We start from the raw sequence: 27838 nt of genomic DNA, 5'->3' as shown, positions 1-27838 counted from the left end.
GGATTCACAGCAGCCGACACAGACAGACCACCGTTGATGCAGCGCTTTGTTTCCACGCAGACGAAGCGCGCTACTCCGGCGCCATATCGTAGCGATCGTCTCGGCACAACCCGCCTTGCGCGGCACTGTGCTTTTGAAGCGAAGCTTTCTTTGCCTCTGTCTTCGACTTTCTCGCTGCTGCTGCTACTGCTGTGGCTGTCTTGCACGCCGCGTCGGGGGTAGTTCAGAGCGTGTATGTATATGCAAAGAGCGTGGCAGAGAAGAAGGGACACGTGAGAAACTCGTTTAAAGTTTGCAGCGCGTGGAACGCACACAATGCCCTTTGTAGCTTTCTGGGCGTCGCTACATTAGCCTCTTGACAGCTTTAATCGTCCGTGACCGACGCAAAAGCACTGCAGAATATGCAGCGCTTACCTTTTAACTAGTGTGCAAGCCCAGAGGGAAGCTAGCTAGAATAGTAGGGAGGAGGGGGGATAGAACGTAGAGAATGGGCAGAACCGATGAAGTCACGCAGAGTGAATAACAGCCTTGCCACTCTGCGCTCATACTTCCCATAAAAGGAGGGGGCTGATAGAGCACAAACTACGTGAGAAGGCATCAAAACCCTACTATTAGCCACGACAGCGGTTGCGAGGAAACGGGATAAATTTAAGGTCAACATACGGCACGGTAAGTTTCTGCTATTTCTGAAAAATGAACACCACGTAATATGTCAAGCGGACAACTTATGCAAGGCGTGTAGAAAAAGAGCAGCATTAACGAAAGCGCCCGCAGGGTCTAGGCGAGACAAAGGAAGCGGTTACATGGCAAACAACACTTATGTGCCCCTACAGTAGCTTTGCAGCTACGTCGTTGCTCGAGGTGGCGAGTTTGATCCCGACTGCGGCAGCGGCATCTCGACGGGGATGAAATAAAAGAGCGCTCATGCACTTAGATTTAGGGACACGTTAAAGAATGCCATTGTGTCAAAATTAATCCGGAGTCCGCCACTACTGCGTGCCACATTATCTGACTGTGGTTTTGGCACGTACAGTACAATAGTTCAATTAAAGTTTAGTACTTCTGCCACGATGCCATGTGAGGAAATGACAGTGTTCCACCCTCTCAGCTGTTAGGAAATGTGGCACACAACAATGCTTCAAGCAAACACCTGCCCTTGTGTGTTCTGTGTACTATGCAGACAAACAGCACTGGTGCACGCAAGCTAAAATTTACCATGAGGTCACTACTCTTGTTTTGGACTGAACGCTGAAAAAGTTAAACATTCGCCGTCAACACCGATAATTTTTGTCCATGAAAGTATACAACAGAGAAAGCTTCGCTTACATCATTTACATCGGTTCCCACAGAGCTTGGGATCTGCATAATTTTTCTTCTCGCCATTTCGTTCCACAAACGATGAGAGTGGCCCCTCGTCGTGGGGAAGTCATGGCACCAGTGTCAGCGACGACAACACCCAAGATAGCATCACATCGAGCCTCCCTCGCAGGAGAAGTCATCGCCGTCACAAACGCTGGTACCGCGGACTGACCTAAGCAGCACGATCGTAACCCTCCCCACCTCAGCCCAACCTGTCTCCCGCCACCCCCCTCCTTGGAAGCGCTGATGAGATCACCCACGCGGCTGCGGATGCTGTGGCCGCCGGCAGCTCAGTGCATGCACCCTTTTCCCTCGGCTCCTCCGCTTTCCACCTCGTGCTTTCACTGTAGCCTCCTCCTCCGCTTTCCTCCTCGCGTTGCATTCGCGCTCGCCTCCCGCGAAAGCGAAGAGAGCTCTCGCGGAGGCAAGGGGCTACTTCTTTTACCCTTGGCTGCGCTCCGTGTTCGCTCTTTCATTCTTCGCTCTCCTAGTTCGCTCGGGTACAACGCCGACGCCGACGCATATCGACGCTCAACTCAGGAACACGGGTTGAAGAGCTACGCTCTAATAATAAACGTTGCTCAGCGTAGGCGATGCTATTCGCTTTGAAAGCAAAAAAAAAACGTGAACTCCTGTAAACGAGTAGCGCTTTGTTTGGGCTTTTCAAACAACGCAGCGGGCTACCGCAAGGTGCTTTCGTCCGTGGCTATGTAACGGTGACTTCAGGAGACTGGAATAAAAACAGATTGAAATAGTTTTACGTCATAGAGCCCTAAGTATGGAGCTGTTAGGTCAAGGCACTACGCCCAGTGCACCTCTTGCGCCTCTCTACATTGACTGTCATGTAAGATTTTTACCTAAGATACTGTCTTTCCATTTGTGTGTTGCTTGTATAATTTCTCTTGCAACTTTAGTTTGCCTTGCAATGTACCGCTGGTACAATAATTCCCTCTGGGCGCATGTAATGATCTCAAGAAATAAATTACAATATTAGAGCAGCGTGCAGTGCCATTTAAGTGGAGATCAATCTTGAGCACTGATTCCGTAGATATTTGTTCGGCCATGCGGCTGTGCTTCGTGGGTAGTGCGCACTGGCATGGCAGCACAGTTGCTTAGCACAGTCACTGGACCGGGTTTGCAGTGTCACTGATGTTTCAGTGGTAATTTTTAACTCGACATCTTTACTAATTTTTAATTTCAATGTATCCTTCTCATCTGTAATTGCAAAGTAATAGTACGCAACACCGCTTTCTTACTACAAAAATATCAAGCTTCTTCATCGTCCCCACAACCTGCCCACAGCTTAAAGGAAAACTTTTTTTTACTCCCTTCAAATACTTCAGAAAGGCATTTTCGTTGCTATGCAGATGAGGAATTAATGTCAATATGTCCGGTATCTCCCAGTACCATCACAAACCGCGCCGCCGCAGTGATTATCAATGTCCCTGATTTGTAACAAGAAACTGATAACGAGTGTATTCTGTTTCAACTGTAGAGCCAATAAACAGCTCTACTGTTGTTGCCGACCCTAACAGTTCTTTATTTACTACACGCAAAGCGTAGTGTATGTGAATAAAAGAATCACGTTTACTACGGGTAGTGAATCGTGTTTTACTGACTTTTTGCTATAGCACACACGACAGCGTGTCTTTATAAATGTATTTTTGTAGAATATGTCACATATATCTCGTCTGCAATGTTCTTTTTTTTTCAGTTTACGTCTAAATGCGCAATTCGTTGAACCTGAGTATATCGTACAACGTCAGGCTCAAAACAGCTTGTAAGAAAAAGTACCAAAGTCAGATGGGCGGGAATGGTACTGAATCTTCGAGAAGCTGGTGGAAGAGCTTTCGAGTCCCTTTCCCTTGTAGTTATGCCTCCAGTTTCAATTGAAAGTAGTGGTGTTCGATCGTGCTGCAGTAAATGTGGAGCATGTCAAACTTAAGCAGCACGTCAAGCATATCTTCGTCCTAAACTTTAGGTTAACAAATGCTTACATAAATTTATCGCAGTATTTGCATGCTATAATAGCATGATGTCATTACGTGCGCTCGTGCGTTTTAGAAAGCCAAATTTAGGCGCGATAAGCAACGAATTTAAACACGAGAAAAGAGCAACTCGCGCTATTTGGGCTGTAGTAGGCGGATTGGTGGTGAAAAATAAATGGCATATTACTCAGAACAATTGCTGAGTGAGCACTTGACATCATATTATCACTTCAAGCTTCATAACAATATCAAGGGTGGCTGAAAATTTAGGTGCTATGTTTCCCGTTTGTACGAAAATTTTATTCGCAAGCGCCTGTCTACTATCCTTCCTCAGCAGTGGTATCACACACCCCTTACCCGCCGTGGTTGTTCAATGGCTATGGTGTTGGGCTGCTGAGCACGAGGTCGCGGGATCGAATCCCGGCCACGGCGGCCGCATTTCGATGGGGGCGAAATGCGAAAACACCCGTGTGCTTAGATTTAGGTGCACGTTAAAGAACCCCAGGTGGTCAAAATTTCCGGAGTCCTCCACTACGGCGTGCCTCATAATCAGAAAGTGGTTTTGGCACGTAAAACCCCAAATATTATTATTATTACACACCCCTTACCAATAATACCTGCTCGCTTGCAGCAATCTTGCTCCTAGCTTTTCTGGTGTCCAAAGCTGTTTCATGCGCTAGTGCTTCCCGCCCCTTTGTATTACAGAATTCACCGACATTTCAGTGTAACTAAGCATGTATGCTCGTATTTAAGCCTACCTATTGTCTCATTAGTACAGTCGGTGCAAATCTGTCTTATTAATGGATCTTTGAGTTCTTTTTTTTCCTTATGTGTACTTACTTATATTTCGTTAACATCGATATACATATCTATATTAATTTTATTTAATAGAAAGAAAGCACGCAGATAGTTCAAGAAGTAGGATTTTCTCTCTGTTTAATCCTTGCATAAAAGCAACAACATAGACAACTGCCTTTTAAGTTCTGCCCCGATTCAGTGCCCTGTAAGCATAACCAGACTTATTTGTCCTTTATTGCAGCACTCCTCTTCTTACCATTACTTCAAGCTTACTGTCCCCGTCTGGCCCCTGACGTCATAGTAAGTCTGCGCTCATCATGTCGCAAATACGCATTTAAGCAGAAGCACTAACCCCCTCAAATCACATAAAAAAGCAAAATAAAATGGGCAGCAGGATACGCTGGTAGCCATGCAGTAGTTTGAGGTCGCGTCTTCTGCGGTCTTCATTATTTCAGCGCTAGTTTCGAGAGGCCTTGCCGGAAAATCAACATTCATTGCCTTTACAACTGCGTTGCACTGAAGAGTCGGTAACTCAAGCACGCAATGTTCCCATTTGTTTCACCGCAAGGGTACGTCGAGAAGGCAGCCGGAAACAGCAATAATTCTGCTGGCATTTCCTGCTAATGCAAAGTCTGCAGAGTTCTTACTATAATACCCTGTTATGTTATGCCAGCCTGCTAGCATTCGGGCATTCGGAAGGATGTTATCTTCGTGAAATGACCTCCTACTTTACGCCCATGCATAATAGTGCAGCATGAGAGCGTTGATTGCGCGAGATCGTCGATCACCTCATCACCCAGCTTCGTCATCATCAGTGCTGTTCGCAGTGGTTGTGGTCTCGTTATCATAATACCAAATGACGACAAATGAGAATATATAAAGAGTAACTTTCGCCCATACTTTTCTACCCAACTTTAAACATTATCGCCTTGCTTTATAGTGTACAGCCCTTCAGCCACCACGCACACAAAGATTATGCGCATAGTTTAAACATTTCCCCCCTTCCTGGCCAACAGTTTCGCTGTAACAACGCATTGTGTCCACTTCTTTATTCCTTGAGCGCTAGCCAGTTTGTGTGCGCTAGTCTGGAATGGTTTTCTTTTTCATTGGAGTTAATCATCTTCACTACCGTCATCGTGACGCTATTCGGTTGCAACGTCCGACAGAGGCGTATATCGGCGATACCGTGTTCCCCCTACCTTTTACCAGGCGGCTGAATTGGACGCCTGCAAATTCGCTAATACAGTAAGCAAGTTATCGTGGCGTGGAATTATTGAATTCCTAGAGCAGTATCTAGTTTGATAAATAAAAACTACGGCTGCTTGCTTCACCCACTTTGCTGCTAAATCTAAGGCATTTGAGACATTACAGCTTACGAGGCAGAAATTAGTTCTTTTTATTTTTATTTGGAGCTACTTACACTTCCTCTTTCACTCTTTCTGTCTACCTGACTGTGCGTACATTTTCGAGAGCTATCAGATACCGCAGTGCAATTTCAAATGTAATTAGTACCGCAAGTTACCACGTGTACGAAGATGAACTCAATTATACTCACGATGACAAATTTGAGCACCTACAGTGAATTTTGAGTACTGCAATGAAGAAAACTTCCCGTTTCACCCATCATTCCGTGCTAAATAGCATTTTAGACCTGAGATTAGTGCCATATCTTTGTTTCTCATTCTGGTACTCTTCATATCCTTCAACTTCAGGAGTTTTCCTTCCTGTTAGGGCCATTTAACCAGCCCCTGAAAAAACTCTTATCCCTACTTTCCAATCGGAAAAACTTTTTGAAATCGTTCGCGAAATTTTTGGTGCCCTCGTACCTGACTCTATTTGAAGGGAATAAGACACATCAAGAGATATACTGCGGTAGATATTGCAGTTCCGCCTCATCGGCTGAATTATTTGAAGCAGACACTACTTATAAGACAAATTACAGTCACTTTATTTAAGGAAAACTGAATTGTTAGGTGTGTGTTTATTCACTTAGGATCATACATTTCAATTACTGTATTAAAGCCGGGCAGTAAGCAAGCAATATCCATTTCGAAAAAACTCCACACTTTGGCACCACTTTTGAGAAATACGTCTTCAAGATCTGTAACAAAATCGATTTATGTGCAAGGTAACACTGATAAAGACTTCATGCTGTTTCAGTAACTACGCAACAATTCAGTCAGTACAAAAAGTAATGTTCTCGCCAGCTATCTCTTTAGCGTTTCTGCTTGGAAGACGCACTCCTCTGCATGGGGCCTGGGTTCATCAGCACGATCGCACGACAGTAAAGTGGCGCTTGTCTTAGAATTTCTCCTAAATAGATATAACTTTGCATTGCTCTGTTTCAATTTCGCAACTTTAATATGTGCCTAAAATTTAATAAATATATTGCAATGAAATGTGAATATGTGGTTCTTTCTAATTAGCTATAGAGACATTGCTAATTTTCGTGTATGTCCACTCGTTCGGGTTATTCACCAGAATAAGTAGAATTGCGCTATATGCTGCGTGCCAATTTTCTTAACCTGTTTGAACTAAACTAATTAGTCGAATAAGTAAAGAATAAGAAATCAAAGCAGAGAGCTTACCGATGTCTTTCGTTTTCAGAGTGGGAAGGTTATTCCGTGCCGCTACCTATGCATCAAGATCAACTTCTTTGAGATGCCCTCCATCGTCCTGTCAACAGAGAGAGATGGAGTCCTATGTTCGGTGAGGCAGTGAAACTCTAAACATTGAACACTAATATAAGACCATCCTGCTTACATTCCTCATATCTCGCATCACCAAACTGTTAGCGTAACGAAACAAGTCACGTTTGTTTACCATTGCCACCTGGGCCTCCTGCAAACTGTGAGAATGGCTCACATACCAAGTTATAACAATTTCCAACCTCTAAGTTTCACTGTGCGAGGACGCTCGTTGTAAAAATATGCTCCATAAGGAATTCAGTGTGAGGCCTAACTGTTGCATTCATTGCAATGTTTCTAGTGCGAGTTCTTCAGTATTTCCGCATACTCAGAAAAACGCGAGCAAGAGGCTCGGGTAAACTCGAAGAATGAAACAGCAGCCTCGATCCCTCAATGCTAGCAGTCACGTAAAATTAATTCTAAAACACATTTCTCGAGGTTGTTTCAGGGTCCAAGTATTGTAAGATTACGCGCAGTCACGCATCAACTAAGCCGATCAAGATTGCCTAACTAGGCAATTTCGTGCTCCAGAAATAAAAAAAAGACCTTGTCTAATTCTTAGATGCAACTATAGGAAATTTGGAAATGATAATACGTTTAGCACTAATATTTGGTAAGTTTGAAATCATCGTCTTTATGGCAGCGAACATATTTTCTTAGCAACGCATACTCTCGACAGTGACATAACAAAGGACTAGACCCCGCAGATTCTATCACAACATACGCAATAAAAACACGAATAAGCTTAGATTGCATTGCTCGGACGAATACCACGCTTCTTCGAAAGACACAACATGCCTGTTCCAAACATAAAGTTCCCTAATGAGAGGGGAGAGTCTTGCAACCGCATAATATGACAAAAGCACGTGCAGTTTGCGTCGCAGGCAGAATTCTTAAAAATCACCGGGCCAGATACGCATAGCTAGGAAAAGCACGCGGTTTCGTAACTGGCAGTTTCAGCGCGCCAGCACATGTCGCTCTTGTCGTATTACCACAATACAAAGAAACATTCGAAAGCATCAGTGCAGGTGTGGCTTCCTGTTGCTGAGTAACAAGGTACTGACTCAATTGGTTCAGATGGAATTAGGAGTCGATGACAAGCTTTCAGCGTATATTAGCAAGAAAAAGGACGCGAACGAAAGCATAAATAGAGTTTGAAATTCTCTCATTGAACCACGTTGTATAGCTGAGTTCAACCGATTTCTGGTGTGATGGGAGAGGTAGTTATGCCTATATGCTGCAGTAGATGTTCTGTTATGGAGTTCAGTATAACACGGTCATTGTTCTTATTCGTCCTGCCTACGATAAGACTGTTACATAGCGTTTCCAATTCACTACAATTCGACTGGACATAGTATGGTGACTCAACCAGAGCATCTATCTAGTCGACGTTTTGGTTGTCAATACCGGAATGTCCAGGTTAAATTTTTCTAGTTGTCACCGTGAGAATCCCCCAGATGGAACATACTTCAACCACTACGCCCATCGACTGCAATTTCCAAACAGGCGGCAATGCTTTCTGAGGCAAATAATTTTGTACATGTGAAACCACCCGTTCAGATATAGACTACATAGCAGTAGTCTTTCAGACGCACCTACAATAAGCTGCCAAAACAAACAAACCACTTAATAAAAAAGACGGTCACGTGCTTACAAACAGGTGGCGCTGATTTTAGTTTTGTATCTTGACAATGATTGTCGCAACGTCTTTCAAGTACAAGATAACGATGTTGTGGTATGGCAAAACTTTATTGAGGTCCTGCAGATCATGAGTCATCACGAAGCGGGCCACTACCACGTGGGAAGCGGAAGGCCAAGCCTCTCGGCCGCATCTTGGGCCTGCTGGACAGCTAATGGTTGATCAACCAGAAGAGCAGAAGTCCATGCCCGGAAATATATTGTTACGCGTGCGGAAAACGAAGACCGGTGAACGTGCTTGCGGGCCCGAGAGGGAAAAGAAGAGGAGGATGACGCTGAGTTCATCGACCAGCTGGCCGCTCTTGCGCTACCCTTCGCGACCTAAAGAAAACGGCCTCCTTCATCCGTAAGGTTGATGAACAGTCCCCTTCGCGCGTAACAACGTGGTGGAGGTGCGAGGTAGCGCTCACAAGAACGGAACTATCACTGTTGCAGCTCCGTCCAAGCCGTCGACTTGCCGGCCTCCCTACATCAGCCGTGACCGTCTTCGACATATCAGAAAAAGGAGCCACTCCTACGACAGCGCCTAGAAGCCCACTGCCATACTACCGAGTTCCACCCGCCTTCGGTGGCAAAGCGGGGGAAGATGCCGAAGTGTGACTCGTCCACTACAAACGAGTGAGCAAGTCCAACGGGTGGGATGCAACCACTCAGCTCACCAATGTGGTGCTCTTCATGACCGATACCGCACCCGTGTGGTACGAGAACCACGAGGACGCGCTTACGACGTGGGAACTTTTTCTTGATGAGTTAAAGGCGTGTTTTGGGGACTCAGTCGCCAAAAAGAAGCGTACGGAGCAGACACTGTCGCAACGGGCGCAGCTACAAGGTGGGACATACACCACATATACCGAAGAAGTGTTTAAGCTGTGTAATATGCTCAGTGCTCGCATGTCGGAAGAAGATAAAATTGGACGTTCGCTGAAAGCAGCGGCTGAGGATGTGTATAATTTTCTAATTGAAAAAGAAAGCATCAGTCCGGTGTCCGACGTAATTCGGCATTGCAGAACTTTTGAAACGCTCAAGCTGCGCCGGATTACTCCGAAGTGTGGTCTGTTGGCAAACGTTACGGCGGTTGCCAGTGTGGACACGAGCCCTTGCCTCGACCATCCTTCGACTGTCCGACAGATTGTCCGCGAGGAGCTTTCCCGCTGCGAAGAGATGTTACATTCAACTGCTGACCACCATGGCGTGTACACGTCACGTGAGGCTATGACTGCGCCACATTCGGCCCCTTGGCAACCGATGGTTACCGCAGCGGCCGTAGAGTACAGAGCAGCCCCACAGTCGAGGATGACAATACGCCCTCTAACTCCGCGCTATGACACACGAGTTCAGCGCCCGCGTTCTCGACGGCCGATGTATCCTCGTGACACGCCACGAACCAACCCACTACACGAGGGAAAATGATAACATCCGGTTCATCGACGAACAACCAAGTTTTCGACTTCTCCAGGCGTGTTACTCCTGCGGTGTCCCGGGTCATACATCGCGTTTTTGCAACCAGCGTATGACCACGTCGTATGGCCAGCCCTCAAGAGTTTTCACGGCCCTCCGAACAGCCCTACAGTGCCCCGTTGCCAGCTGGTTGATGAACTCAGCGTCGTCCTCCTCCTCTTTCCCCCTCGGGCCCGCAAGCACGTTCACCGGTCTTTGTTTTCCCCACGCGTAACACTTCATGGAATTATCTAGAGGCATATTCCACGAAGACCTTAGACTTCAGTCAACCAAACGACCAAGCAGAATTTTGTAAAGGCTACTCAACAATAGACCATATTCACACTATCAATTAGGTGATAGAGAAACGTGCGCAATATAACCAACCCTTATATACAGCTTTCATTGATTGCGAGAAGGCATTTGATTCAATCGAAACCTCAGCAATCATGGAGGCATTATGGAATCAATGTTGTGGGGACTGCGTAGCCCATTTCGTTGCAGCGCCATAGCGCAGCACGTTTTGGGCATAGGAGCCGCAGCGCGGCGAGGTCGCTTTCGAACTTCGCGCGCGCGGTCCACCGCTTTCCCTCTCTCTCGTTCCTCCGAGGGCACCGAACGGCAGCGGGACCGTAAAACACTTCCTGCTGTCCGCTCCCAAACGGCCCAGGGGCTCACTCGATTGGTCTGTTCGGGTGGAAAACCGCGTTCCCTCTCTCCTGGCGACTCAAGTCGACCGAGGAGCGGCAACGCGGGGAGAAGCTCTCGGACAGCGAAACGGTGCGTAGTGACTTCCGATTCTCCCGGTCATCCCTTTGGTTGGCCGGTCTTACCGAAGGTCCTCGACCCGAGGCGGTTGCGTACCTATTCGCTGCTCCTGTTCTGAAGGCTACGCCAAGGAGACGCGGCTCACTTGTGCGCGGTCGTACTGCGCCGAGTCGCCCTCGGAGGCTACCCCGAGCTGAAAGAACGTTGCCCTGGTAGCACGGTCGTTGGGAGCCATCCTCCCGTATAGCGGCGTGCTACCGTGTTTTTGAGATACTGAGTGTCACCCCTTGACTAGCGGGGGCTTCGGCTCACGAGCCCCGCGCCGATAAGGGTGTAACAGCTATCCTGAACGCCAAGGTGGTCGTATATTAAACGCCTTCCTTGTACTCTGGGCCTTCTCCTTGCGGCGCTCTGTTTCGCTCCCAGAAGAGACCGAACGAGCGCCCGCTTCGGGCACACACTACACACACTACACACACAGCCCCTCAGAGGGACGATCAAACTCTGATAGGCTCGGATCCTCGGACCCGCGCGGTGGTCTAGGCGACTCCCGGCGGAGCACCTCTATAGGCGGAGACCACAGGGTGTAGACGAGCCGTATGTAAAAATACTGAAAGGTATCTATAGCTTCTCCACAGCCACCGTAGTCCTACATAAGGAAACCAACAAAATCCCTATAAAGAAATGCGTCAGGCAGGGAGATACGATCTCTCCAATGCTATCTACAACGTGTTTACAGGAGGTATTCAGAGACCTGGATTGGGATGAATTGGGGATAAGACTTAACAGAGAATACCTTAGTAACTTGCGATTTGCTGATGACATTGCCTTGCTTAGTAACTCAGGGGACCAATTGCAATGCATGCTCACTGACCTGGAGAGGCAAAGCAGAAGGGTGGGTCTAAAATTAATCTGCAGAACACTAAAGTAATGTTTAACAGTCTCGGAAGAGAACAGCACTTTGCGATAGGTAGCGAAGCACTGGAAGTGGTTAGGGAATACATATACTTAGGGCAGGTAGTGGCCGCGGATCCGGATCATGAGACTGAAATAATCAGAAGAATATTAATGGGCTGGGGTGCGTTTGGCAGCATTCTAAGATCATGAACAGCAGGTTGACATTATCCCTCAAGAGAAAAGTGTATGACTGCTGTGTCTTACCAGTACTCACCCTACGGGGCCGAAACCTGGAGGCTTTCGAAAAGGGTTCTACTTAAATTGAGGACGATGCAACGAGCGATGGAAAGAAGAATGCTGAATGTAACGTTAAGGGATAACAAAAGAGCAGACTGGGTGAAGGAACAAACGCGAGTTAATGACATCTTAGTTGAAATCAAGAAAAAGGAATGGGGGGGAGGGGGGGGCATGGGAAGGACATGTAATGAGGAGGGAAGATAACCGATGGTCATTAAGAGTTACGGACTGGATTCCAAGAGAAGGGAAGCGTATCCGAGGGCGGCAGTAAGTTAAGTGGGCGGATGAGATTAAGAAGTTTGCAGGGACAACATGGCCAGAATTAGCACATGAGCGGGGTAGTTGGAGAAGTATGGGATAGGCCTTTGCCCTGCAGTGGGCGTAGCCAGGCTGATTATGATGATGATGGTGATGATGATGATGATGATGATATTACAGATAGAACTGGAGCCGTATTTTGGATAAATTTCAAGACGAACGCTGATTGACTATGAGGCCCCTAGAAAGAAGCCCCGTCGTTCTAGTAGCGCATTCAGGCGGACGCTAAGTAACGAAAAAGGGAAGTTAACCCCGAAAGTGATCTCCGCCGGACACTACCGTCCTCTTAAAGTAAACCTTCAAATTAACATTGCTATAAATGTAGCAGTCCGTACATGACACCAGTGTATTGCAATTGCGGGCACATCGCGATGGTCTACCACCCGTTATTAGTAACGCCACTGCGCGTCCTTCATCTATCGCCAACATTTTGCTACGAACTATACGATATGAGAACCATAAGAATGAATGCAATACGCATATTTACTCGCGTAGTTTTTTCTTATGTCGCTTTTCTTGGCGTCTTCATTCCTTTCTCTATACTCCAAGTGCACTGCTACTCATGTGATCGAATGTTGCATAATGACGTAGATATCGAGCAACACTTAATTAACGTTAACATGATTTACATAGTATAAATTGATAGGCGTGCACAACTAATTCAATAGGCGGACGACAATAGCATATTCTTGACATCAGACAATGTCACCTTTCTCTACAAGTAGCAAATTATGTCGTGTAAGAGCTCCAAAGTTGCTTTGAAAGAAAGAGAAAGAGAAAGAAAGATAAAAAAATGATCACTTTGAAATGAAAGTCGGTTCTTTTTTACCGCGAGGAGGAATTTATCTGCTCACGAAAGGGTGAGGCCGGGCTGCGCCCATATTGACATAGTTAAAGAACACAAAGTCCTAGGCCTAGTTACATCTAATCGAATGACTTCGAGCTCTCATATTTACCATTTGTCCAGAAAGTTGTCCAAAGGAGCTTGTGAACTCTACCGAAGCCGCCACTTCTTCTGTTTAAAGATAAACTCCAAATAGCACATTTTATTTTCCGATCCAATTTAAATTACTCTGCATTACAATGGACGACAGCAACCAAACAAAATATTTAAAGCCTAATAATCTTCGAAAATATAACTACTTGCTACGTGAACAGTGTTCCCTCAACATGTCACAATACAGTTACAACAGCATAAAATTACAACTATAAGACAGCTGCATGCCTGCCGTCGCCTATGTGCATTATACGCTTTCCAGATAGGCTCTTTCGAGAGTTCTTGAATAATGACTTACATTTAAAGTAATCTCCGCACTTGTTTCACACTCGGAGACTACAGGTAAGGCCGGTACAGGGTTGTTGAACAGAGTATTTCTTTTACAATTGCTAGCCTACTTAGTTCCAATGTCCTTCAATAACATGGCAGTTCAGTAGTGATGACAGGCTGTCTTCATAGAGACTAAGACATGTTTCTATATTAGGATACAACTTGAGGAAACAGCAGTTTGTGTCCAAAGCACGCGGACTGCGCGGCGTTGTTACTTCGCTAGCCAATCACAGAAGCAAACAAAGTCGTCGTCATGCGACGTTTTCAAAATGGTGTGGTACTTGATAACTCCGGAGCGTCTGCTTTTCTTGAAGTCTTTTCATCACCGAAAACGATGGGGTGTGCAACAGACATAGACAAAGTGTATTAAGTCTGAACATTTCACTTTTCAAATGTCCGCGGTACAGTTCATTTCACTGCTGACACCGTTTTACTCGTTAAACTTCACTGCCAACTGAAGTGAAACTTGACAATAAATACTTGCAGCGAAGCCAGCATTTTATTTCAGTTCATTAAAGAATTAGGCTTTCGCCTTTTTACTATAATGGACGAATGTACACGTATAAAATACGCACTGCTAATTTTATTTTTGTGGTTACCGCCTTACTTAGGTAATAGGGAAAGTTTGAAGTAGGAAATATTTGCAGCCTCGCGGAGGAACAGTGGCTGGAGGTTATGAGGGCGTGGGCGGGGCGTCACTGGAGGCTTAAGTTGTATCCGGCTATAAAGAATGTTTGAAGTTTTTCACCCATGAATAATAGCACAGCATACACCGTTTGTTGAAACCATAACCTTGCGTTACCTTGTGTTACCTGGTATTAACATATTTTACATATGTATTCGTTTTATGTATCTAATATGTAATGAGTCCTAATCAGTTCCTTTGGTTGAGTTGTGTAACAGTAGAAGTACACTTATCCTTTCGTGTAATATCGCATATGTTGTCGTAGTATCAATAGGCTGTTTGGTTTACCTGCACGGCTAGATTGTATACTACATTTTGTACGTCCTCTCAAGTTCCAGCGGCGCCCTGGCGCCGCTTGAAGTTAGAGAAATGCTTTCTTGTCAACGCAGGAATCGTCATTTCGTAAATCTTGTAATATAAATATGATGACGATGATGACTGCCATATCCATGTGCTGGCACAGCGGTAGACTTACTGACGGAGACACATAATAGGATACCGACAGATCTATCCAGTAATGACAGCACCGATGGTCCCATCAGGTGGCTTTGTGACAAACAGCAGTCAGTCAAGAGCTCAAGAAACGCTGCGGTAATATAAACGTACAATATATTCCTGATTACTCGCCACTGGCGACCTGCTGATGTAGATTAATCAAAACCAGATTTCATTTCAATAAAACACAGCCATTTCGCAGTACGCATCCACTAGTGTGACACTTAGCGACATCACTGTACAGTGTTAATTTTCTACTGATCCACAAAACAGCAGTTGAACAATTGCCGTTGTCTTGTAGAGGACCAAACTTCTTGTTGCTCCATTCTTGCGACGCTATGTACTTTAAGCGCTGCTTCCCTCATCACTTAGTTTCTAATCCCTGTGTATGAAAATCCGAACAACGCAATACGCGGCTGTAACCCGATGCTAGTTGTAAATGTGTTGTAGCAGCACTACTGTACATGAAGCGGCGATAAAGCGTATAGACATCATTTCAACAAAGAAGCACGACTGCAGAAACAATTTGTAGCTTCTGGTTCGGCGATAGTAATAAAATGATCGCATGTTGAACGTTACGTTACCTTTAATAACTACTCACAGAGTTGTGTATTCTTAGCCGGGCTTAAGGTGAATTTACTTAGCGATTGGTGGCATCTTCATAATTATGGAGTGGAAAGAAGATTGACATTACGCAAAGTGAGTGAGTGAGTGAGTGAGTGAGTGAGTGAGTGAGTGAGTGAGTGAGTGAGTGAGTGAGTGAGTGAGTGAGTGAGTGAGTGAGTGAGTGAGTGAGTGAGTGAGTGAGTGAGTGAGTGAGTGAGTGAGTGAGTGAGTGAGTGAGTGAGTGAGTGAGTGAGTGAGTGAGTGAGTGAGTGAGTGAGTGAGTGAGTGAGTGAGTGAGTGAGTGAGTGAGTGAGTGAGTGAGTGAGTGGGACAAAGCAACTTTCTTGGAATTCTCACTTTAAAGCCCTCAAAGAACAAATAAACTCAATAATAAATCTTCTCCTCCGCGTAGCAGGCACGACATGGGGAGGGTTGTTTTCATCCCCACTAAAAGCACACAATGCACTTATAAAGAAGAAGATAAGAATATTCTTCACCTGTTCTTTGTGGAATCTCCCGTTCATCTGAAAAGCGACTTCAACGATTAATAGCTAGGAGCCACAGAGTATGCTTAGGCGTTCCTCGAGCAACCACAAGTTCCTTGGTAATTGCAGAGGCACGTCATCCTCCATTTTCTATTATGAGGGCGATTGAAACGTATCGACACTACTTTCGCATTTCAGAGCAGTCCCAAAGGCACCCACTAGCAATCGCACTTATTGAGAGAGGGCGAGTGTCAATACAGTGATCCAGTTGCACAAAAATTTACAACCACACGACGAATTTTCCCTCTCAGATATCTCCTACCCTCCATGGTGACTGCTCGCTCCAAAAATTGAACTTTCGATTGAAGGAATTATTCGCAAACGAGACATGTTTATGCTAGCAGCACAGCAACTAGCGTTACTTTCAACACAGATTATATTCAAGCGTTTACAGATGGTTCTTGCCAAACAAATTCTACAGCTACCTATATCGTTCCACAATGCAACCTTAGACAGGCGTTTAAGCTGTCTCACACGACATCATCAACTACAGCAGAGCCTTTTGCAATATAACCTTTGCTACGATACAAAAATTAAATGCAGAAATGGAAACAATTGGTCAACCTTTGTGATTCGCAATCACCTTTTCCATCACTTCATGGTGACATCATCAATACGAAGAACAAGGCGTTAGTTAACGAAACACTAAAGGAACTCATAAAATCAAGCGAATAGAATGCACAATAATGTTCCAATGAACACCTGGGCATTGCAATATTACTGGTAATGTTGCAGCAGACAAGGCAGCTGGAAAAACGCATCTTGACAACGCCACATATAGTCTTCCTCTAACACAAGGCGCATTCCGGCACATACTAAGACATATGACCCATGGTTGCAAAGCGACATGGTTTGGTCAGAACTTGAAATCTTCAGATTTATTTCACATTGACTCTTCGCTTCTATTTGAAATTCTGTCCGCATTAGATACGACGGAAGCCTTTGAAACGCTCATTCACTGATTGCGGCCTCGTTACGGCGTACGCAAAGCCCATCTACAAAAAACTTCAAGAGCTGATCGTGCGGAATGCAGTTGTAAGGATGTACAGCATCTTCTGTTTGATTGTCCGAGATATGAAACACACAGACAACGTTCAGCATGTGATTTAGTGGCATTAGGCCGCAGGCCCTTCAGCCTCATAAAGAGCCTAGGTCCTTGGCCAACATATTCACTGCAAAGACTAGCGTTACTAGCCCTTCAACGATTTCTACAAGCGAACCCTATTCTCGGAAACTATTGAGTAGATTGCTTATATGTGATAAGCTCATTCTATTGCATTTATTACCCGACCTCTGCCAATTGAATGCCTGGATTCACGTACCTTCATTTGAATCTAATCCGTGCTTTCTTATGTGGCTGATTTTGGTGTAGTTTTGTGATCGGACTTTGTGCTTGCTTTAGTGCACCTATGTGACTGGACGTTATGTTGATATGATTTGGAATTGGATTTTAGTTTTAATGCGTTTAAGGTCATTCTTTTTGTAATCTCTTTGTGAAAATGAGCAGCCGGCGCCATTGAAAGGAGACAACATCATCCAAATACCATGTACTAAAATATTAGGGCTGTTAACCAGTCGAAAGTCCGATTGGCTACCCTACCATGAGGTACGAGAAAAGGGGAATACAAATGAGAGAGGAAGACAGAGCGGAACGCTATGTATGTGAGCAGATGTACGGACAGCACTATGCAGTCATGCAATAGTTCTCAGAAATTACAAAACTGTCTTCACTGCCTTTTGAGCGCATGATCGGTGGGGACGGTATTCCAGTATTGTTTGTTCACTCAGTCGACAAAGAAGTCGTACATAGATTGTCGTTGTGTTCTATATTGAGGGTAGTGCCACAATAGCAGAGAGAATAAGAATTCATTTGCGCATACATCAATAATACTATAGCCCGCAAATGGCAGTTTATCAAAAGTCAGCCGACGTTTAGTTGCGTCAGTGATACGCCGGAAGCCATTGGCTTGAGTTACGCTGGCACTTCCAAACGGCTTCATCGAGGAATAAAATAAAAAAAAACAGATAAGTGTCATGCCCCTTACGCAGTCTTTCGTTTTACGTAACCATGCAACGTTAGCTACAAATTTAAGGGGCTTCTCGTCTCTGTATTGAGACACCGAGACTATGGTACAAAAAAACGAAACTATTCGGAGCTCTTTACACTGAGAAGCATTAATTTTACTGATAAAACAGTGGACCTACTATTGCTTAACATAGAGACTAGGCATTGCTACAAGGAAGCCCGTCCAGCTCTGATGTGCCTTGTCGACACTGAACATCGCTCGGTAAATCAACGACGCCCCAGCGCATCCGTTGCGCAAATAAATCGCACCGCGGGGAGGTATGACGCCCCCACTGGCAGCATTAAGGCCAGAATACATGGAGCGAATATGCGACGAATAGTCGGCGTTCGACGCCCGGCGGCGTACGCGCGACGCGCGGCGGCGGAGAAAACGTCGTTCGCCGCCGATCCAGCTGGCGCAGAAAAGTTCGTCGGGCGGCGGCGATACCGGAAGCGGCAAACGAGCGGCGCCCCAAAGCGAGCCAATCAGGTCTCACTATCCGCCCCGACTTCCGACTAGGCTTCCCCGCTTGTCCGTGTGTCCCGATCCCGCTCTATCGTTCACGCCGGTCTCCCGCTTTTCGTATTCATGGCATCCAAAGCGGCGCGGCTGGAATTTAACAAGATAATAACAGCCATGGTTAGACAAGCTCACGTGCGCTACTTTCGTCTGCTTGCTTCGGCCACGCGCGCGTTGAGCCACAGAACAGAGCCGCGGAGTTGGACGAGCCGAAAGTTGTTTACCCGCCCAGTGTTGCCACAACGCATAGCATCGCCGCTTTCTTTAAACTGCATCGGCACATGAATGTCTCAAACACATAAAAAAGACTAGAAATCATTTCTGAACAAAATTGTACGCGTTTTTAGAGTGTTCCGTAATTCAAAAGCGATAATAATTGTCGTTAAAGTTTTTTTTTTTTGTCATGTGTTTCACGACAGCGCATTTGCCTCGTCTAGCCACACTGATAACAACGCAACGACTCGCCGGCGGCGGCCGGCCTGTCTTCGCGCCATGTAGCGCAGCCCGACGAACATACGGCGTCGCGCCGCGGCAGATTTTCTGCCGCGCGAACTTCATCGTGAAAGTTCGCTCCATGTATTCTGGCCTTTAGGGACATTTAGAATAGGGGTCCCAAACGTTTGGGGCCCCAAAGAAATAGCGTCGAAGCCACTCCGCATGCGCGAGACGCAAACTGCGTTTGGGTTTTGCGTCGGGCACACTTTTTCGCTGATTTAGTCGGAGCCCCCAAAAACTGCCCCAAAAGCTTTGCGTCAACAAACATGGCTGCCCCCATAGAAGCCATGGCTCTAACCTAGCACTAAAGTGGGCTCGATTTGTGGTAACGCGGGAAGTTGGCAAGCTAGGAGAAGTGACTGCGGTTATTGCTTTCTCGCAACTGTCATGCGTTATGATGATTGATTTATTACATGCCGCGGATTCCGAATCGGTTTGTTGATTTCATGGCTGGTAGGCCTAAGACGGTTACCTTGGCTGGTGACGGCATGTGAATTTGGTTACTCAAAACTAAGTGCAACTAATTGCTTGATGCTAATAGAATAACCTCTAAGTTGTAATTAAACGCGGAAACACGAATGTCAAAATTACTCTTCTTATTATAAAATTGTATATTTGATTTATTTATTTATATTAGCTTTTCCATGGCGCCATAGTGGCGCTGCAAGCGAAACACGCTATCCATATTAATGCAAAGCCCTATTATAATTCTAGAACTCATCCCTCCTGCGTGCCCCAACGCTAACACTCGGAAAGCTCATTGAGGCCCCAAAATTTTTGCGCCTCTAATCTAAAACCCTCTATTGTTGACGGCAGAAGGCACATTTGTGCAGACGTGCGCTTTTGCACCCAGGTGGAATTTTTTCACCTATTTCCTGCTGCTGTGCCTGTATTCGCAACACCGACCACGCGGACGCACCAGCCGAAATGTGGCGTGACCTCTCCAGAGCGCATGGGCAGCGCCGAGCGAAAGTTCCTATTCATGCAGCGACAGCTGTGGCACATCAAAGTTTGACTCAAAATCTCGTACCGATGTTCAATCAATGGGCGGCCGATGCACCGGCCGAAAACTAGGCCCTCCACCCTTTTCATTTCGCTGTATCACATGTCGGCATGAAAGCAGCCAACTTTACTAGTTACAAGCATTATGCATATCGGAACTCACGAAAGCAGACAGCAAGCACGCAACATGATTATCCTGCTCTTTCCAGACGCTCCTGCTACGCAGGCGCGGAGTCTGCAAAAACGGGGGCTGCGTCCCTTTCGAAACTGGCGAGTTCAAGGGGGCTTTCGGCAAGGCAGTCGCAGCGGTCGACACGTTCGCCTCGGGAACTTTCATGAAGACAGCTGCACAACCGGGCGCACTCTCCGGGCCAGCCGTGGACACGAGTGGTTCTCCATACAGCACAAGCTCAAACACCGGCGCTGGCCCTGTAGTGCCGGTCGGCAGTGCGGCCACTACTCTACCTGTCGCAGGAGACGAGACGGGTGTCTCGGCCCCCTCCACTGGCCTACCGCTCACGCGCAAGACCGAGCTTCCCAGCATTCCTTCTGAAGGCGGCTCGAACTTTCCGAAGCCGATGCTCAACGGAGAAACAGCAGGTGTCCCCCCCGGAGCGACTGCCGTCAACATTGGTGGAGGTCCTCTTTCTCTAGTAGCACGTGCCAAAAGCCAAAGCCTAGCTTCGCCGACACCACCTAGGTCTTTGCCAAAAGCAGGGCCAGCTGGCGGGTCCGGACACATTTTTCCTATCGGTGGCGCGCCGTCAGGACAAGGCAGTACTTCACTGAGTACCAGTTTACCTGGAACTGGAAGCGTAGGAGGAAGCACAGAAGGAAGCGCAGGAGCAGCGAGCGGAGGAGTGTCTGGAGCAGAAGGCGGAACGTCGCGGGAACCAACGACGAACACAGAAACTACGCTCGCCAGCATATACGGTACTTCACCGTAAGAGTAGTAAGGAAGTAACACGTTCTTCGAGCTCACCAGCGAAGCCTGAAACTTCCGGAACAGATGGAATTTTTCTGCTGTCAGTATTACCAAAAAAATAAGCTCACAAAGTACTAGCGGCTTTTCCTCTCACGTGGCTTCTACGCAGTTTGACAGAATTGTGTTATTGTTGCGCCAAAATATTCATAAAGGTTTCTGAAATAAAATCAGCTGAATGAGACGGCTTGTTCTGACAAAAGCTACAAGCTGGACATTTCGTCATTCCTGAGACGGTTACAAAGAAACGTTTCTGAGCAGCATACGTTGCAACTCCACAAGGCTGGTCGAAATTACCACTCTGTGCGTGACACGAACGAGGAAGCTTAAAGCACCGCCACAAGTACTTTAATGAAGGGAAGCATATATTTGCAAGCAGAAAAAAGGGGAATAAACCGCGCATGTGTGTCAAAGAACAAAGGTTGAAGCATACAAAGGCATAACTGAAAATTAAAGTTGGTCTATCTATCAATAAAATCAAATTCTTTATACGCCGCATGACTGAAGGGTGACTGATGCATTTACCCTTCTTTTTCGCATATGGTAGAGTTCTGCTATTTCACGGATCAGCTGGTAGTTGCGCTTGTAGATATACTCAGTTTCTTTCAAAACAGGGTGACAATCGCCGTATCTACAGTGGGCGGCAAGATGTGACGCTCCAGATGACTTGATTGAAGCCAGGTTCTTTCATATTAAAACAGCGCCAAAAAACACGGACAAGGCCATAGGCCATTCTTGGCCATTCCAATGTGCCGGGATACTGAACGTAAATGTCTTCTCCCCCCTCACCCCCCCCCCCGACACAAACTTGGATTTTACGTAAAAACTCAGCAAGTCTAAAAATCTTGAACCGAAGTTCTACTTTTGAGATTAAAAGAAAGTTCATCATTATCCACCGTAACACATTCTTTCACGCAAGCCATTAATCCATCATGAGGTATAGAACAGTATAAATCTTCCATATCGACGCTAAAATGTTTGGTTTTGTATTCTCTCTTCATTGTAGTCTTTCGTGCGATAAAACATTTTCTAAGGCGCAAGCAAACCAGCTAGCCCAGTTGTTAATTCTACTACACAAATAGGCAGGCAATGCAAAGCAATGGGCACGCTTTAAGCGAAGCGCTACACCAAACGGAGATTATGTTGCGGAGCCACCTGCAGTTTTCTCGGGCTCATAGACCATTGTTAACTGTATATTTAGTGGCAGGATGTGGCTTTCACAAAGGGGACGTTCACTTCACACATTCAGTTGTGCTCATAGCTGGAATTACGCTCTTATCTGAAGGCTATCGCTAATTAATTTTAGCCTATTTTGATATTGTCCTTTTAGCGTGCACATTTTTGTCTCTTTGATTATTATAATTAGCCAGAAAAGTATAAAACAAAGTATGTATTCCAAGACTCGTTCACGTCGCACCCTCTTACAATGAATTGAAGAGTAGTGTTAAAGCGCAGGTGCACTTTCAGTGAAACTTGAAACTTGAAACTTGGTGCATTCATGAAAGCATGCATGCACCCTTCCCGGGCGCATCCATGCTTTCCCGAAAAGTTGACTGACGCTGCACCTTAACAGTCTGTCAAAGAGCTTCTCCGGCCCATCTATGAAATGATTCCGAGTAATTTAACAATATCGAGTCGTGTAGTGCTCACTGTTTAATCTGCACGCCATCTATCACAATGGGTCAATAACCGCCGCTTTAGATCAGTTCGCTCGGCTGTAATTATTCCAAAACTGACTGCATCAAGACAAAATGTAAACAATTGTTCTCATGGGATTGACAAAATTTTACAAAGAATTTCACAGAGTAATCACCCTCAAATATGGGGAAACTTAGACAAGACGTAAGTGTAACGAGCTTGATATTTTAGCTTTATGCCGTCCAGAGTACAATGAGTAATGCAACCTGTACAAATTTATGCATTCTATACTGCCGTCAATAATTTACTGCCAAACGCTTCACTGCAAACGCGCCAGGCGCGAGAGGAACTGCAATTTAATCTGGCTGCCTAAAACATTTATTTCAGCGAAGCTGTTAGCCTCTCGTTGGTCGGCAATTTGAAAAAAATTAAATTATGAGGTTTTACGTGCCAAAACCACTTTCTGATTATGAGGCACGCCGTCGTGGAGGACTCCGGAAATTTCGAGCACCTGGGTTCTCTAACGTGCACCTAAATCTAAGTGCACGGGTGTGTTCGCACTTCGCCTCCATCTAAATGCGGCCGCCATGGCGGGGATTCGATCCTGCGACCTCGTGCTCAGCAGCCCAACACCATAGCCACTGAGCAACCACGGCGGTTGTCAGCAATTTGAGTGAGACCCGCCGTCGTTGCTCAGTGGCTATGGTGTTGGGCTGCTGAGCACGAGGTCGCGGGATCGAATCCCGGCCACGGTGGCCGAATTTGGATGGGAGCGAAATGCGAAAACACCCGTGTACTTAGATTTAGGTGCACGTTAAAAAACCCCAGGTGGTCGAAATTTCCGGAGTCCTTCACTACGACGTGCCTCATAATCAGAAAGTGGTTTTGGCACGTAAAACCCCATAATTTAATGTTAATTTGAGTAAGCATGTCCGTGGGCAAAAACGTGGGCCGATCCTGGAGGTATAGCGCAATATCGGGCCGACCCATGGCGGAGGTGAAGCAGGCTTCAAACACCCAGCAAAGTGAAGCGAAAAGTGCTTATATTCTTTGGAATCGCGCGTACAATATAGAACAGCATTCGTTTCAATAAAGAACAAGCACAAAACAAGCATCCGAACCACATAGTTGGTGATAAGCCGCTGCTGATAACAATGCGAAGCACGTAGCGCTCCCTCCATACGTTTCCCGGTAAAGATTACTGTCGCACAAGCTGTCACGTCGACGCAGTTTGCTACGTGGGGAGTTAGGCCACTAGCATTTAGTATATAAAAGAACCAGCCTAGCAACTGATTTCATTGCTGTAGCATCACCGCTATGGGTAGGCAACGCATGGTTAGCACTCCCGAATAGCAGCGTCAATACGAGGATCGGCAAAGGGAAAAAGAAACAGCAATACAACAAGCGACCGCGCACTGTTAAAATTACCATTGCTCCTACTGCTACCATTACTCTAAATTACCATTATTGCCATTATCACCATGATTACTATAAAGCAACAAATTATTGCATACTCCCTTCAGCAGTTGTAGTGGTGGTTTTCAGTAGCTTCGCTGGGCATCCCCTTTCGCAGGGCCAGGATGGCGAGTCAATTTTTTTTGGTGTAAACCATCTTAATGAAGGATGCGCAAGAAGCTGAGCATGCTTTTTTTTCACTCAGAGCAATGTCTTCAATGGGACCATCCGTCTTCCTACACGACCCCACATTCAGTCTCCACTGACATTCGCTCATCGATAGATTTTGCTCTACCTTGACGGCGACAGCAGCTACGTTCACTTTCACGGAAATTGCATCGATGAACACAACCATTGGACTCCCGCCTACCAAACATGGCCGTTTCCATAGCGGTTCACATTTGACAGTACCACATGCAACCTAATGTCGAACATAACGACTTGCCATTCTATACTTTCGTATTTCATTAATGTCAGTTTAAAGTGCTTACGGCTTTTTTGTTTCGAGAAAACTATTTTCATACACAAATCGTAAATTTTTATTGTAACATAAGCCAAAATATACTTTGCCGAGAGTGTTACTGCTGAATTTTTACAGTATAACTGCCGCCAGCCATTGTTTTTAGCCACATGCGCGATGTACAACACTTGCGCGAATATTATGCGAACTTTCTATGGTCTCATAGCGCAACGCTTTTTCCCATAAATTTAACGCAAAAGCAATCTGCCGTGCAGGTCTGTAACCACATGTCAGTTAATTGCTCAACAAAGCTGCCCGAACATGTTAAGATCAAAAGGTCAACAAGCTCCTTTTGCATCTTCGGGCATTGAGTGCCAGCAAACGACGCCACATAGACACACGAGAGGTTTGAGTGAGCGCTGCATCAGTCTTCAGAACTTCACAAGAATGTCGCACGAGACGAGTCGAGCGAAGAACCTTCAGCGTTCCACAGTGTGCAGATTGGGCATTTGTAGGCTGGGCAAAGGACCCGTTAGGTAGACGTCACAGTGCTCGGCATCAAACGGCGATATCTTGGGCTCGCTCCCAGGTATGCATGCCCTGAGTCTCTCACGTCCCGCCGTGCCATGCTGCTTGCTCATTACTGCTGTTCTCAGTAAAATTACCCGCAACACACAGGCATCACTCCAGATTCGCTAGATTTGCAAAATTACAAAAAGAAACAGGCAGTCTCGCAGTCATGAGTCGAGCATAAATATGAGAAAATTCGGAAGAGTTGATTCCGGTCATCCGCCTATGTTCCATGAAAAATTATTATTTATTTATTTATTTATTTATTTATTTATTTATTTATTTATTTATTTATTTATTTACAATACTGCCAGGCTCTATGAGACCATAGCAGGTGGGCACTATATATGTGCACATATACAGAGAACGCTCGTCACGTTAAGGATCAAGCAATACATGTATAGCATCAGCTTTGCACTTAACACATAGACAATTTACACTATATAATGAATACACCAAATACAAGGACCCACATGCTAATTTTCAATATAGAATAAAATGGCGATTTAGGCATTCTATGCTGCATACACGACTACTTGTACAGGGCACAAGTACATGCTGGTTTGACTGATCTGATAATAGCACTGGCAATTCTAACCGGCTAGGAATTTTTTTTTTCAATTTTTCATTTAAACTGAGACAGCGACTCAGCGTTAGTGGTGAGAGGCGTTAACATATTCCATTCACGGAAAACAACCGGAAAAAAGGAATATTTAAAGACATGATTATTGCATTTGTACTCTACTAAGGTTCTTGTGTGTTTGTGCCTGATAGGTCGTGTTTGTGAATAATAAATGTAGTTCGAAATGTCAATTTTTAAATAATTATGCAGGCGTTGATAAAGAAATTTTGAACGTGCCTGTTTCGCTCGTGCTTCGAGCGTAAGGAACTCAGAAATAGCTAGAAGGTTAGAAGGAGAGTCTTCCGGTCTAAATTTGTTATGTATAAATCGAATGGCTTTTCCTTGTACTGTACCTATTTCATTTATGTTAGTCTGGGTTTGAAGAAACCATACAGTGTTTCCGTATCCTAGGAGCGGCCTAACGAATGTTTTTTTTTATGTTAGCAGTTCTTTTGACTAGGGTGCGAGTTGAAGTCATCTGCGAAGAAAAAATAACTTTTGCTTAGCAGATGCAATAATGTGGTGAATATGCTCGTCTCACCACGGGTCTGACGTTATTTTTGAGCCTAGATATTTATATTTCTGTACTTTAGTCAAAGCTGTACCATTTATGGTGTAGCAAAAGTCTGAAGGTTCCCTTTTCCTCGTTATAGTCATACATGCTGATTTTTTTACATTTATTATCACCTGCCAGTCTGAGCACCATTCTGTGATAGTACTAAGTGATTTGTAAGGGAGTAGTGATCTTGATCATTTTTAATTTCTCTATAAATGATAGAGTCATCCGCGATTAACTTTATTTTACAGTCTATGTTAGTGGTTATATCATTAATATACACGAGAAATAACAAGGGCCCGAGCACGTAGCCCTGGGGCACTCCTGATGTTACTGGTACTAAATCTGATGTATGTTCGAAAATGACCAACTGACACCTATTAAAAACCCACGAACCCAAGCAACAACATCTATGTCTCCGATAATGTATTTTTAGTTTAGCTATTAGCTTGGTGTTACAAACACAATCAAACGCCATAGAAGAAGCAAGTAGGATTATGTTCGTTTAACCGTGATTGTCAATACCCTGCGCGAGATCGTGTATTACATCGGTTAATTGAGTTTTGGTCGATAAACCCTTGCGAAAACCATACTGGTTAGGGGACAGGATGCCTTCATTTATAAAAATAGTTAAATGTTTTAGAATTATATGTTCAAGTACTTTGCATGCCGTGCTCGTTAACAATATTGGTCTGAAATTTGATTCAACGGATTTATCTCCCGATTAGTAGATCGGAGTAATTTTAGCTATTTTCCAATCTTTGGGTAGTTTTGATATTGAAAGGGATTTACGGAAAATGCGGCCGAGGTATCTGCGGCACCACTGTGCGTACCTTTTAAGAAATTCGTTGGGAATATTGTCCAGACCCCATGCTTTTTTAGTGTCTTGGGCAAGGAGAAGGTAAAGAACGCCAGCGTCTGTTATAATGAGTGGGTCGATAGTGGAAACAGTCCGTGGAAATAATTCCGGCAAGACACCATTATCTTTTGTGAAGCCCGAACAAAAGAATTGGTTATATTTATTGGCTTTATCGCCTTTTTCGCTTGACGAGAGCTGAGTTGAGAGTGTGCTTTCTCGGCGAAAGGGGTTCCAGTATCTATGTGGGTTGTTCTTTATCAAGCTGGGGAGTAGAGTGTTGAAGTAGTGGTATGTCGCTTCTTTGGATCTCTGTTTGAAAATTTTTGCTGCAATCGCTAGCCTAGGGGTCTTAGATGGGGCCTGTTGCCTTGCTAACTTTGCGCAACCTTTTGAGTGGGCGCTTTGCATATATTACTTCCCGAGTAATCCACTGGTTATTTCTCAATGTTTTTTTTTCGATGTACAGGAATAAAATTTATTACACAGTGGGACGCTACGTCTTTAAAACGCATCCAGACAAATTTACATCAGTCAAAGGATCTGAGGTCAATGACGAAAACTCTCGGAATTCGTGAGCTAAATAGTTTTGTATGTGGGCGTCGTCTGCTTTGTCAAAATTGATTATAGTTTGGGCAGCCGTTTGCACTGATATTTTGTAATATAGAGGTAAGATACACATCGGAATATTGTAATCGGATATACCTTCTAT

At 45.2% G+C, this 27838-nt stretch overlaps 1 protein-coding gene across 5 annotated transcripts in view; it reads left to right on the top strand.

Moving 5' to 3' along the window:
- Nucleotides 1-27838, top strand: part of LOC142576338 (uncharacterized) — a 56887-nt gene that overhangs the window by 7876 nt on the left and 21173 nt on the right. For 2 of the 5 annotated variants that reach the window (XR_012826829.1, XM_075686432.1), the window contains exons 2-3: nt 4387-4445; nt 6753-6854. Coding sequence is in view for 4 of the 5 variants with exons in the window: in XM_075686432.1 (XP_075542547.1) it covers nt 4387-4445; nt 6753-6854 (161 nt within the window). In the remaining variant the exon portion in view is untranslated. Of the gene's footprint in view, nt 1-4386; nt 4446-6752; nt 6855-20196; nt 21154-27838 lie in introns of those variants that run through there. The other 3 variants (XM_075686434.1, XM_075686435.1, XM_075686433.1) reach the window with 3 other exon arrangements.

The sequence above is a fragment of the Dermacentor variabilis genome, chromosome 3, assembly GCF_050947875.1.
Source record: "Dermacentor variabilis isolate Ectoservices chromosome 3, ASM5094787v1, whole genome shotgun sequence".
Lineage (NCBI taxonomy): Eukaryota > Metazoa > Arthropoda > Arachnida > Ixodida > Ixodidae > Dermacentor > Dermacentor variabilis.
Note: the sequence above shows the minus strand (reverse complement) of the source record. Positions and strands in the feature narration are given on the sequence as shown.